The sequence below is a fragment of the Bactrocera oleae genome, chromosome 2 (assembly GCF_042242935.1).
Source record: "Bactrocera oleae isolate idBacOlea1 chromosome 2, idBacOlea1, whole genome shotgun sequence".
Lineage (NCBI taxonomy): Eukaryota > Metazoa > Arthropoda > Insecta > Diptera > Tephritidae > Bactrocera > Bactrocera oleae.
The window spans coordinates 83,908,851-83,923,111 of record NC_091536.1 but is presented as its reverse complement, the minus strand read 5'-3'; the positions used below and the strand labels follow the sequence as shown (position 1 = coordinate 83,923,111).

General features: G+C 32.4%; 1 protein-coding gene across 7 annotated transcripts in view; it reads left to right on the top strand.

Annotated features, from left to right (window-relative positions):
• Orp8 (Oxysterol-binding protein-related protein 8) overlaps positions 1-13,672 on the top strand; it is a 41,130-nt gene extending 27,458 nt beyond the window's left edge. For 3 of the 7 annotated variants that reach the window (XM_036361438.2, XM_036361431.2, XM_070105876.1), the window contains 9 exons: positions 1,670-1,816; positions 4,892-5,123; positions 5,296-5,529; positions 6,249-6,746; positions 8,434-8,579; positions 8,666-8,844; positions 8,930-9,794; positions 10,728-11,023; positions 11,110-13,672. In XM_036361438.2, coding sequence (XP_036217331.2) covers positions 1,670-1,816; positions 4,892-5,123; positions 5,296-5,529; positions 6,249-6,746; positions 8,434-8,579; positions 8,666-8,844; positions 8,930-9,794; positions 10,728-11,023; positions 11,110-11,353 — 2,841 coding nt within the window. In that variant the 3' untranslated portion in view covers positions 11,354-13,672. Of the gene's footprint in view, positions 1-1,669; positions 1,817-4,891; positions 5,124-5,295; positions 5,530-6,248; positions 6,747-8,225; positions 8,342-8,433; positions 8,580-8,665; positions 8,845-8,929; positions 9,795-10,727; positions 11,024-11,109 lie in introns of those variants that run through there. The other 4 variants (XM_070105877.1, XM_036361433.2, XM_070105875.1 and 1 more) reach the window with 3 other exon arrangements.
• The last annotated feature ends 589 nt before the right edge of the window (positions 13,673-14,261 follow it).

Sequence of the window (14,261 nt, the reverse complement as noted above, 5' to 3'; positions counted from 1 at the left end):
TTTTCCACTTAACCAACTTAACTTTTTTAAATCTTTGAAACATTATAAAGATGCCTACACACACACGTGTTTAAATAGTTGAGTGTATTTGCAAGTTTTTGAAACATTTTGTGCGCTAATAAGCTAATAAAATTTTAGTGTTTGCTCATACTCTTCCATATGGTAATAAAAAATCACAACACGTTCGTTTCGCCTAACTTAAATATATATTTGTTTATACTCGAGAAACACAGTTGAGTTAATAAAAATGGCATAAGGAAAAATATATTGTTTAATGGGGTACGCTCTAGTCCTGTCGATGCCTTTTTAATATTTACACCCGGTCAATTTAATGTTTAGTCTGTGCTCGTGAAACCATGTATCAAGTAATATTGCCGTGTTTTTGAAAATATGCGTTTGTACACTTTGTATGTGGTTTAGTGATGAAATTCGATATTGTTGTTCAACTTAGTCGCCTTAAAGAGCAACACCCCGGACGATATAGCGATCTTTCAACTTATCAAATATTTTTGTGCTAACGTTTGTCTTTTGCTTCAAAATAGGTTTTAATCTTGGAATATGAATTCATCCATGCTCAAGAATCTGTTGGGGTTAATACTGGGAAGCAATTTGAAGCCGAATTTAAATTTCTACATAATTTTCTTAGATTAGTGACACATTGTCTTAATGATAGAGCTCACTATTGTATTTGTTTTGGTTTACTGCTTATGGTTCAATCGTATGAGCGTCGACTAAATTTCGAAGTACACTCATGCTGTAACGTTTTGTCCATTGTCAGATATTGAACGAAATACTTGTATTCGCGGTTATTATGTTTAAATAGCTCCAAATACTGCCAAAAATAATTAAAACGTTGCTATTTTTGATCGATTGCGAACACAGAGCCTTCGCATTCCCAAATACTCAATAAAATCTGTAGATTATAAAAAAAGAAAATTTTTGGACTAAAAAAAAAATTTTTTTTAACATCTAGGACTTAGTTTTAAAGTAAATTTTCGAGTTAAAATTTTTATTTCGTAAATTTTTTTTGATAAGTGTTCTAGAAGCTGTGGAGAGTCCTCTTTCTAGCCAATTAAAAGTTATCAACTTAAAAAATTTTTTGTGGTCATTATTGGAGTTTTAAAAAAAGTCTTAAACGAAATGCTTTCCTTAAGCGTTAAAAAAAATTTTGAGTCAAAAACCTTCACATTCGGTAATTTTTATATAAATGTAAAGAGCTTAAACCAAAAATAATTTTTTCTTGTCCAAAAATATTTTAATTCGAAATTTACTTTTAAACTGAGCCTCTAGATGTTAAAAAATATTTTTTTGTTGTCCAAAAATTTTCTGTTTTGATAATCTACAGATTTTAACCTCAGGCTAAGAAAAAAAAAAATTTTCATCACAAAATACTGTATCATTCAGGGTCGATATGCATTTTCCTAAAATGGAATGTTTGATACACATTTTCTCGATATTATTCAGATTTCGGCTATAGGTGGATTATTTATCAAAACGTTCAACATGACTATTAAATTTTTCAAAATAACGCATAAATTAATGTTTTTTGTTTTAATTATATTATTTAATGTTACTTGAGTAATGTATTTATACAGTTATACAATATAAATAAAAATTGAATAAATATTTCTTATTTAAATTTATTTAAAAACTTCCTATATTCTTTCAGACGCCGGGAGATCCATCCAAGCTTAACCGGAAGGAGTCTTACAAGGCGCAACGCAAGAATTATCGTCGGGAAAAGAAACGTGTTGCGTCTGAATTGCTGAATTCGCTGCAGGATCCCACTGTGGTGGTGCTAGCTGATTGGCTTAAGGTAATTAGTGCGCTTGTTTGCGTTTACTACGCAGTATGTATATTTGTATGTGTAAGTGTATTAATTGTTGCACACCTTGACTATATGCATGCATGAGGTGTTCTACCTAAATCGATATTCACTAGGTGTATTGTTATGACCAATTATATTTATTTTTCATTTGTTGCGGTTGTTGTTGTTGTATACAACTGTCAACAGTGTTGTATGTGCAGAAAAAGTAACTAATATACATATATACATAAGTACAAACAAATGGACAAAAGCGCCATATATACACATACAGATATGTATATACACCCTGATTCACTGGATTAGGTACATATTTTTGAGCAGTACTAATTACAAAAAGCACAAATTTGTAAAACTTTTATAAAATATTTACACTTGTATGATTAATCTAAACAATTTCTTATGTTGAGACTACTGTATCTATTCAAGTGACGCAAATTTGAAAGCACATTTTTAGAGTTATTCATGAAAACACCGCATATAAACAAAATTATGAAGGGTATATTTTTCATTTTCACAACATTTGTTCAAAATAGAACTGTCTTTAAAACCAAGCTTAAACTGAGCTTCTGCGCTGTCTAAAGGAAGAGATATATGTATGTTCGTATCTTAAAAATAAGATATGTACCTATTCAAGTGAATCGGGGTGTACAAATGTATGTGTGTATATATGTAAGAGCAAACATTTCATACAAAAAATAACTATCTTATGTCAAGTATACTGATATGTATACTTAATATAATCGCATTTAGTCACATACGTATACATACTAATGTAAGTACATACATATCGCAAACAAGGCTAATCAATGTTACACAAAAACAAGAAAAAACGTTAACTTCGGTTGCACCGAACCTATAATACCCTTCACAAATAGAAAGGTTCCTTACAAGAACTGGTGATTCCGATCTAATTTCGTGAAGAGACCTCGTCAAATAAAAAAGGTTCCCATACAAGCACTTTATTCCTATCGTTCAGTTAATATGGCAGGTTACATGCTATAGTCAACCGATTTATACAATTTTTTTCGGAGATTACATTGTTGCCTTACGAAATAACTCATGCCAAATTTCGTGAAGATATTACGTCAAATTACAGAGTTTTCCATACAAGCACTTGATTCCGATTGTTCAGTTTGCATTGCAGCTACATGCTATAGTGGTCCGATATCGGCCGTTCCGACAAAAGAGCAGCTTCTTAGTGACGAAAGTGCAAAATTTTAGATCGATAGCTTAAAAACTCAGAGACTAGTTTGCGTATATACAGATAGGCGGACAGGTGGAAATGGCTAAATCAACTCAGCTCATCATGCTGATTATTTATGTATATATTTTATAGGCAAACTTAATATACACTGTTCAGGGTATAATTATCGCTACATATTTATTTATCGAATTTGTGGCAACATTTTTTGTTTATCAGAATTGGTGTCAGTTAGTTTGTTAAAACCACTGATAACAACGGTGAACCACCGTGGCAATGGCGTCACTTAATTAAGTTACCGCCAAAAGTATAAATATGTCATTGCCTGCGACCTGACAGCAAGAATTAGATATAACCGTACCTATGTATGTACAAGTGTGTTTGTTTTTTGTGGCGACTCGTAGCATGCAGTAAGCGTAATAATCCCATTTAAGTGATTTTTTGGGTGACTGATAGTCGTGACGCCATATCTTTTCACATATATATACATATATGTATATGTGTATATATGTATGGATAATGATATATACATATATGTATATGTGTATATATGTATGGATATATACAGTACGTATCCTTATATGCATTACAACATCAATCTACTCTATATATATATATATATAATATATATAAGTATCAATGACATATTTTTTGTAATATACACATGTGTGAAAATGTCTTGCAGTGAAAGAACTAGTTGTAAACTACCTTACAACTAATATGAGTTAGAGCCTAACAATGTCAACCGTCTATCATTTCTTCATAAATAGAAGTAAATTATAAATATTTTCCAAATGCCAACAGACAGATATGTAGTAACCTCAAACTAGTTATGGGGCATACCTATCGTGGCCCTCTAGAAAAGGCGAATTTTTAGAATTAAAAAAAAAAAAAAAAAAGACTAATGCATCAATTGTTACATTTGTAGATGTTTCAAGAAGATATCAATGACCTGCGGTCGTAAAAAAAATAAAAAATAAACAAAAATGTTACCTAAAATTTTTCACGTTTTTATCCTAACGAAAATTTGATCAGATCAAAAAACTGATATATGTATAGAGAACTCGCAGAAAAAATTTTATAGTGATCAGTGATCGGATAAATTGTCTCTGTGTAATGCTCAAGCAAATTCGAAAAATGTAGTTTTCACTAGAAAAAGTTGTTTTTAATATTCACTAAATTGCGCTACAATATTCCTCCATAAACTATCGTGTGGTAACAGGCGCTTAGTTAGCGCGCTATTTGCATTAGCATAAAAAGTTCATCAAATTTTTTAGACTCGAGAAATTCTGCAAATTGCTTCGCTGCACCTTTCTGGTTATGAACCATACTTATCAGACAAATTGTATGTGTGCATCTCTAAAGTACTAATTTGTCATTTAAAAACTATTTCATGAATTTTGATATGCGATAAAATGAAGTCTCCTAATGTGAACACCTTTTTATAGCAAAACAAGCATATACAATTTTAACAAGTTAATTGTTTTACTAGTTACTAATAAATAAAAGGTTAAGTCTTTATTTTCTTTACAATGACGTAGAATATACTTATATAATATTTGAACCTGAACACTAACAAAAATTCGCTTATCATTATTATTTGTACTTTGAACATAAAATTTTGCTAAAAAGCAGCAATTTACACCTATAAGCAATAACAAAAACAAATAATAAACCCAATACTCGCAATTAACATTTGCTCGAATTTATGTGCAAAGTACAATGTCTAGTAAAGCTTCATCTAAAAGCGTCTATAACATAATTCTTACACAAATAATTGACATTTTAAAATGACAGCAAAATAACTTTTATTTAATTAAACTAAAATATTAATTGGCATAAATTTCTTTACTATTTAATAGGTACGTGGCACACTGAAGTCATGGACAAAGCTGTGGTGTGTTTTAAAGCCCGGCATGATGCTGCTCTACAAGAGTCCCAAGCTGAAGAGCAGCTATTGGGTGGGCACAATAATGCTGACCTCATGTCAGGTCATCGAGCGGCCGAGCAAGAAAGACGGATTCTGCTTCAAGCTTTTCCACCCACTGGAGCAATCGATATGGGCGCCACGTGGACCAGACAAGGAGACAATAGGTCTGATTAGGCATTTCAATTACCAACATATTGATTTAAATAATTTTATATATTATTATGTAATATTATAAAAATATTATTTATGGCTTTACATATCAAAATATTAAAATTATAATAATTACTAAACAGTTATGATAGCTAAGTAGTGATAGATTGTTACAAAATTTTGCAGGCGCAGTCGTTCAACCCTTACCAACCGCTTATCTGATATTTCGCGCACCCAGTCAGGCGGCTGGCAAATGTTGGATGGATGCACTGGAGCTCTCCTTGCGCTGTTCAGCATTGCTCTTGCGTTCCAACAGCAGTTTAGGTGCTGTGCAGGGCACCAGTGCCAACGACAATGCGCAGATATCGCATGAAACCCAATGGTCGGAGGCGGATTATGAGAAGCATTTCAACGAACATGGTGAGTGTAACTATGCAAATGACAGATCTGAACCAGTGAATGTGCAACAAATTTATAACGGTGTAATAGAGTACTCTGGCTGTATCGCTCCAAATACTATATAATATAAAAAAAATTAGGGGAAGTTTCAAAAATATTAAGTGACAGTGAAATTAAATCGGTCTGTTTTAAGGTTAAGTGCAACTACTTATGTATAATGCAATTTTTCATATTTGTAAGGATATAAAGATATCTGAACAACTCCTGATAACATCTTGATTAACTAAAAATAATATAAGAAAAATATAGTTTACTAAATTTTACTTTTTGGTTATTTGTCGAGCATTTTGAGCCATAATATTAATTCCTAAAATACAGATTGCATAATGTGAAACTATGTGAATCATTATAATTTAATTGTTAAAAAGTAATAAATGAGTAAAGAGGACAAAAGGCCTGTGTAACGTGGAAAGAAAAACTGCAAAAAGATATACATATATGTCATATAGTATACAGAATTTAACTGCTCAAACGCTGTGCTATGCAAATAACCTAAAAATTGTATGGCTTATTTTTTTCAAACAAATACAGATACTCGTATGAAACAAACGATGAAATTAAGATCATTAATTATTTTCATGCAAATGAAATAAGTTGTAGAAAAATTGGGTCTCTTGTTGCACATTCTATTTTACAACTGAACTATAAATTCGACAAGTTTTCTAAAAATTTCTCACAAGACCCACATCCTGAGAACTTCTCACCGAGTGGTAGCATGCAGAAACAATATTCACAGTATCTTATGGTGCCCGAATTGAGCAAATCGCACGCTAGTTCGGACACAAGTTTGACATCACGTGCACAGACACCAATTTTGCAGCAACTTTACATGACAATGACCCATTGGGAGCGTGTTGTTGCCAATTCGGCGGAGAAAAATTTACGCAAACTTCGCAAAGCCAAACATTTAGGCAAACGTGATTCATTCGAGGGCATGAGCTCAATGGGTGATCTCAGTGATGTTTCGAGTGTTGACTTTCCATCCATGCTGGAAATGCACCAATCGTTAAAATTGAAGGCACGTCGACAAAATCAATTTATGAAATCGGCATCGTTAGGCCCCATGACACATGAGACATCGTCATCGGTTGATTCTGTTGATGAAAATGCAGAGCTGGAGGCAAGATCTGGCGCATCTAGGGCATTGAGCGCACCACCTTTTGTGCTCAACGTTAAGGGTTTGATCACAACAATGTTTTATTTTCTTTATTCGTTACATTAGTTCGATATTATTTGCTTACAGCGACTGCACTGTTCGTTTGCTAGATGTGAGCGTAAATTTTAATAAATAAATTTATACTTGGGTAGAAAGAGTAAAATTTGTATACACGGAAGCGTTTCATATTGCTGCATTTCAGTTTTCATACATGCATATATACATATGTACGCTAAATAATGCTCGACTAATTGTAAATATTTTTCAGCATTGCCATTTTATCAAGTTTTAACCAATGCTACGTATTTATTGGAGAAAATTCATACAGCACTCGTTTCTTATATTCGTTTCAAGCATCTATTAAATGTTAAAAGTTCTTAATTTTGGGGACTGAGGTCGATGCCAAGGCATACAAGTTTTTTAAAGAGAAAAATTAATGTACTATATAAAGATATACGAAGGTTATTTTGTTGGAACATTTCACTTCAAAATTAAAATTCAGCGTTCAAAAAAATATATTTTAGGCGGATAAGGCTTTAGTGCAGTCATAATGACAGTGAAATTCTGCTCGATTTCATTTATTAACTAAAACTTCATGAGAGTATTTTTTATTTGGTTTAAGATTCCAAAATAACCAAACTTTTATTTAAAAACATCAAGAATTGTACAACCCTTAATCTACCTGTGCATAGCTTCTATATATGTATCTATACATGAGCTGGAAAATGGCCTAACAATGACTGATATGAATTTATTCCCTTGCCAGAGTAGTATATTTGTTGTATCAGTGCTTGGTTCAGCACTGTCAATATAGGCGTTTGTTTGCATATTGACTTATTGATCCTTGTGTATAATCTTATCTGCGAAGCCACTTTCTGAGTTTGGAAAAGAACAAAGAGCCTTTGAAACTGACGTAACATTTATCAATATTTTGGTTTGCACGAAGGGTGTTATTTTCCTTAAAGAAACAATGTTTTATCAAAAGACGAAACTCACTTTTTAGCAATGTAAACAAAAATAGTGCAGTTAGCGTTTCTTTGAGATTAGTAACTTGATAATGCGATGAAATGGCATAACACTTTGATAGTATTTCTGCTTAGCTTAGTAGCTTAAAATGTCGATTTTCGGAAAAAAATGTTGTTTTAATTGTTTTCAAATGTTAAGTTATTTTATATACACATTATATACATTGTTTGTAACGCGATCTCTCCGTTAGGCCGTAGACATTTCAATCTATGTAGTATAATTCAACAAATATATTTTTTATTTAAAAGAAAAAATAATCGAAAACTCCAAACTATTTAGTATATCATTCTTTTTTATGACATAGAATTAAATATAATAAGTCTTAATAGTTAAAAAAAAAATAAAATAAAAAATACTTTATGTAAATTAAAAAAAAAAAAAAAATAGTCTCTACACATTCATCAAAATTCACCCGAACTGTATAAATATTGTAATTTAAAAAGCTCTTCGTAGTTGAAGTTGCTTGTCATTTGCAGAAATCAAATAAAATATAAAATATTTAGCTTTTCACTACAATTGTTGGAATTTGAACTAAGGCGAATAATATAGTAACAGATATATCGTAGAAAATGTGGCCGCCCATATTGTTCAGTAATCTTAATCATCATGTTGCATTTCGTAACTAAAATTATAGTGATCAAATTTAAAATAATTTTTTTTCTTTTTATTTCATTCTACAACAGATCTTGATGGCGATAGCCAAAACGAAGGTGGTCCAGCCGCTATGTCAGGCGTCGATACAGAATCAGAATCAGATCAAGAGGCTGTGGTCGAAGACGAAGAGCCGGAAACACCATATGTGCCACTCACCGAAGAGGAGTTCGGCTCCGTAAGTTCGTGATTTAAATGTAGTATAGTCTTAATGTTCTAAACGTGCAACAAAATATTTGTAACATATTGCTCTGTATACAACAGGTGGGTGAACAGGTGGAAGAGCTTGCAGACGAGAACAAAAGCTTAATTTGGATTCTGGTTAAGCAAGTTCGGCCAGGCATGGATTTGAGTAAGGTGGTTTTGCCGACATTCATACTCGAACCACGTTCATTTTTGGATAAGCTGTCCGATTCATATTACCATGCCGACATCTTGTCGAGGTGAGTGGCATACAAAATGAGCATTACGATAAATCAACACATTTTATTGAATAATAACTATTGTTTTGTATTTGATTTATTAAAGGGCTGTTACCGAAGATGATCCCTTTACGCGTATGAAGACCGTTGTACAATGGTATCTATCAGGTTTCTACAAAAAACCAAAAGGCTTAAAAAAGCCCTACAATCCCATATTGGGTGAAACGTTCCGCTGCTATTGGGAGCATCCAAACGGCAGTCGTACATTCTATATCGCCGAACAGGTGTCCCATCATCCACCAGTGTCGGCGTTTTATGTGACAAATCGCCAGGATGGTTTCTGCATCAGTTGCTCCATCTTGGCTAAATCGAAGTTCTATGGCAACAGCACATCAGCTGTATTGGAAGGCGTTGCCACACTCACATTGCTACCACGTGGTGAAACGTATACATTGAATACACCATATGCTCATTGCAAGGGTATACTTGTTGGTACACTGTCCATGGAGTTGGGCGGCAAAGTTAACATTGAGTGCGAGAACACCGGTTACAAGACGGAACTGGAATTCAAGCTGAAACCATTCCTGGGTGGCTCGGATTATACCAATTTAATTTCGGGTAAAATTAAGTTGGGCAAAGAGACCATGGCCAACATAACTGGTCATTGGGATACCGAAATGACAATCAAAGAAGCTAAAACTGGCGAAGAAACTGTACTTTTTAAAGCGGATGCTGATACAAAACACAAGCGTCTTGTGCGCTATGTGGTACCGTTGGACGCTCAGCTACCAAACGAATCGGAACGTTTGTGGGAGAAAGTATCGCTAGCGATACGAAACGATGATCAGGTTGGTGCAACCGAGGAGAAGACCGTGCTGGAGGAAGCGCAGCGCAACTCTGCAAAGGAGCGCAAATTATTATCAATTGAGTGGACGCCGGTACATTTTAACTTCGATCCCATAATAACACAGGTGAGTTCGCTAAGCATATGTTGGTAACTTATATAAGACGACTTAAGTGTACAAAGTGCTTTAAGAGAAGTGATGAAATATTATGATTGCATATAAATATCATAACGAAGTTAAGGATTTGTTTTAAAAAGCTAAAGGTAATGAAATAACACTAAATTAATACTTCGGTGTGTTCTGCAACATTTCCAAAGTAGTTGTCTGTTTATGTACTAAATAACTGTACATATTTTATGGACTTCCCGAGTACGAAGAAGTGCTTATAAATCCGAATATTCACAATTTTAAGATGCTTTGAGAATTCTGATAATGGAGAACGCGTTTAAAAAATTTTTATTTTCATATTTGTTTTTTTAGCAGTAAATAGTTTCAAATCTAGTCAATTTATGTTGAGAATTCATTTAAGCCAAGCTATAATTGTTTTAAAAATTGTTTACGTTTAAAATTGTTTATTATTTAGTATTAGTAGTGTAATATAATATTTTGTTAGTTTGACATGAAGTTTGTAACACCCAGAAGAAAATATGAGAGACTCTATACAAGTATATACATGCATATAAAATTGATGGCAAGATATCTTCACGAAATTTTACCTGGTTTATTGTCCAAAGCAACAGTTGAAACTCCAAAGAAATTGTGCAGTTCGGATCACTATTGCATATATGCTAGCTGCCATACGGGATGATCGTGTAAAATCAAGTTCTTGTAAAGAATCTTTTGTATTTGTGAAGGGTGTTATAGGTTCGGTGCAATCGAAGTTAACGTTTTTTCTTGTTTTTATTTATTTTCCGTAATTTATTAGTTTTTTTTTTTTAAATGTTATGTAACAATAAAACGTGTATATAGTGACATTTGTATACGTATAGCCGTAATATTTGTGTTTAATTTGAATACAATTTAAATTCGTTAAATTCATAATTCCTTAACTCTCTGCAGTGGATGTATACTTATGCTGACTTACGTCCATGGGATCAACGCAACGATTTGAAACAATACGAAGCGAATTACAAAGTACTCACGAAGACACGCCATCGAGCGCCAATGGTGCGTAACCCGAGCATCGTAACTGCCGATCCAATGCAGTTAATTAAATCATCTTCTCTATTGAAGGTAAAACATAAAAGCCTATCGATTTTGGGTCCACCACACGACGATGAAAAAACCGATTCGAGTGCATCAAATCCGGATGTGAATAAGGAGCCACACCAGAAATCGAACAAATCAATACGAAAGTATGTGAAAACTTTTATTTTTGCTTTTTACCATACTTTATTCTTTAGAATTATTTATAAATAAATACATATTTTTTGTTTTTCAGATTGGTATCAGCCATTGAAAAGATGAATCATACTCTGGAGGAGCAAACGAAGCAATTGCGCGTAATCCAAACAAATTTGGAGCGAATTCACTATAATCCCAGACTAATGGCGCCGACTACATCTACTGGACGTTATGCTGACATTGTGCCGCGCACCGTGCCACAAACGGTGGTTATAAAATCAATGGTTTATGCATTCGTTGGCCTAGCGGCCTGCTTTGTTATGAAATGGATGTTTAAGTAAATCAAGTATTAACTCGGTTGTAGCGGTGAACGAATCATAAGTTGAATTAGTTAGGTAAAACGCTTATTGTTCAAATAATCATTGATGTTGTTGTTGTCAGCGCAACGAGACCGTGTGCAATATTGTATCACACAAGTAAATATACATCAAGCGATGTAACCGTAAATGTTGCTTAAATTACGGTTTTACGGTACACATTTTTACTCTAACTTTAAAATCGTTTTTAAAATAATATGTTACTATAGTATTACCTCAACTTGAATTATGTTAAGCTATTTTAAACATTTTCCTATATATTTTTTGCGTTTAGGTTGTAAACTTTTCAAAAACCTCTAAACTACATGCAAATTGTTTTATATACAGGCGGTTTGATATTGTGTAATTATACATACACACACATTTATGTACATAAGTTTATTATGTATTTGCACGAAAAGTGTAAAGAGTTGTGTATGTTTATAAGTAAGATAATAATTTTATTTGAGCTTTACTATGAAAATCTCGATGTCTTTTAAGCTACGTACTACTGAACAGTGGCTTATTCGGCAGCTGGTACAGTTGCTTCATATCAGAGATTAAGGGACACACCTGTGGCAACCTAAATTGTTTTAAAATAATATTTATTTGAGGATATGGCTATACATATTTTAAGAATATACAGCAAATTTTTTTGAAGAAAAAAATTAAATTTTTTTTCAAGTTACACGCGTTGTTGTGGTTGTAGCGACAGAATTCTGCCGAGTTCACAGTCCTTGGCCGGATAAAACCGTGCCGGTTACGTAGACCCGACTGTCGTGGGAACGCGTTCTCCGACGCCGCTATAAAAAAGATCTTTCACTGCTGCATTGGTTTCAACCACTTCCGTAGATCAAAAATAAATAAAAATCTCTACTAGAAGTTGTCGGTACAATAACCTACGGTCGAAAAAAAATCGTCAAATGGTGGCGGTTAAAGAAAAGTGTAATTTTACACAAAATTTTTGTCATTTTTGTCCTGCCAAAACTCGATTTTTGATCAGATCAAAAAATTTGTAGGTCATTGTATGGAGAACTATAACAATAAATACAGAACATGCGGATAAAATTTGATAATCACTCAAGCATATTTGAAAAATGTGTAAAGATAAACTGTTGTAGTTGATTGAACTGAGCGATTACACTTTATAAGGCTGTAACTCAAAAACTACTCTATTAAAACTCAAAAATCGATTCTTAATTTAAGATTTTAGTATGTTATTTTTAAAGGTATAAAATAAAATTGTTTTTTTTTTTTGTAATTTCTTTTTGTATTTTTTTTTCTTTTGTAATTTCTTTGTGTATTTTTTTTCTTTAGTTTTCGCTTTTTTACTTAGGCAATTTAATTAAAATATAGTGGAGAAGTCTCGATTAGAAATCTCCAGAATTGTTAGTGTCACAATCTTATGTAAATTCAAAATTAAACTACTGGCGGTTCACACAACTATCACCAGTAATATTTTCCTATTTTTTGACAAATTTTTGGAGCTAATTTCTTTCATAAGTTGTTTTGAGGTTAGATGTTTTGAAATCAGGAGTTGGTATGTTTTTTTTTAATTATTATTTAGTTTTTTTTTTTGTTGTATTAATGTTCTGCAACCATTTATCGTTAAATTACTATTAATGTAGGGAAACATTGCTCTTGGCACATGGATCCACTGTAAACATAATAAATAAATTTGATTTTTTTGAATACGAGTACTTTTTAAAAGTGATTTATATATACATTTGATTTCATTTATAAATACTACAATTATATATTTTTTATTTTAACTATTATAAAAAATATTTTAAGATTAAAAGAGGAAGAAGGTATTAGCTGCATGTTGGATTTGTGAAAAAGCTGTTGTTCGTGTTAGCGTAATATTATGTAATGTAACTCATATGTATTTTTATTATGTATCGTGATCGTGTCGTGATTTGCATCAACGAAGTAAGACATTTAAATTTTAACAAGTAAATACAAATTTATAACATGTTCTGATTATCGCACCAAACATCGATGGTTACATTTAGGAAATATCTGTCTCTTTCACTATCTTTCTTGGTCACACAACGCACTTGAACGGCATATGAATTTAAAAAAAAAAAAACTTTCCACAAAATAAAAGCACCATGACAGGAATCAACACAAATTCGCTTATTAGCCACGATTAGACTATAGAATATATTGCTATGTACGCTAAAAAAAATTTATTCTGTTAAGCAAACTACAAAGAGAGTAACATGAAGATGATTACCTACATACATAAGTACACAAATGCTGTTAACATTTCAAGTCCAATAAACGAAACTCTATACTTTATTGCTTTTGTGTTTCAATTGTGTGATTGCGCAGTGCCATCAGGTATGGATTTTTTTAATACTCCAGGGAATATGTTTACAAATAAAACTTTTATACCCATTTCATATCTATACCAGAATTCGAAATGGCTCGTTCCTAACACATTTTTTAGGCGAGGCAGTTTTTAATGATCATAAATTACTAATTGAAGCAATATTTCTTGAAATCAATACTTAAGTGGTTAAATTCACTATGTATTTCAAAAAGTTGAATTTTTTTCCTTATATGCATATCGAGCGTACATACATATGTACATATGTATATTTAAAAATATTCTTCGAAAATTTGAAGTTGATCCAGCAAATAGTTTCGGAGATAATCCTGCATGTGTAAGAATTTTTTAATTTAGTCTAATTGGTCTCCAAAACTTTAAACGCGTTTAGGGTGTTGGAAATTTCGCCGATAAGGCTGGACCAATCGACTTGAAATTTTCACACGATCTTCTTATAATTTTTACTAAGCCGCCATTTTGTCAATAATTTTTGATTAGTCATTTAAAATTGTTGACAATTTTCTGATCAGAATCTGTATTCATCTAAAATGATATTTT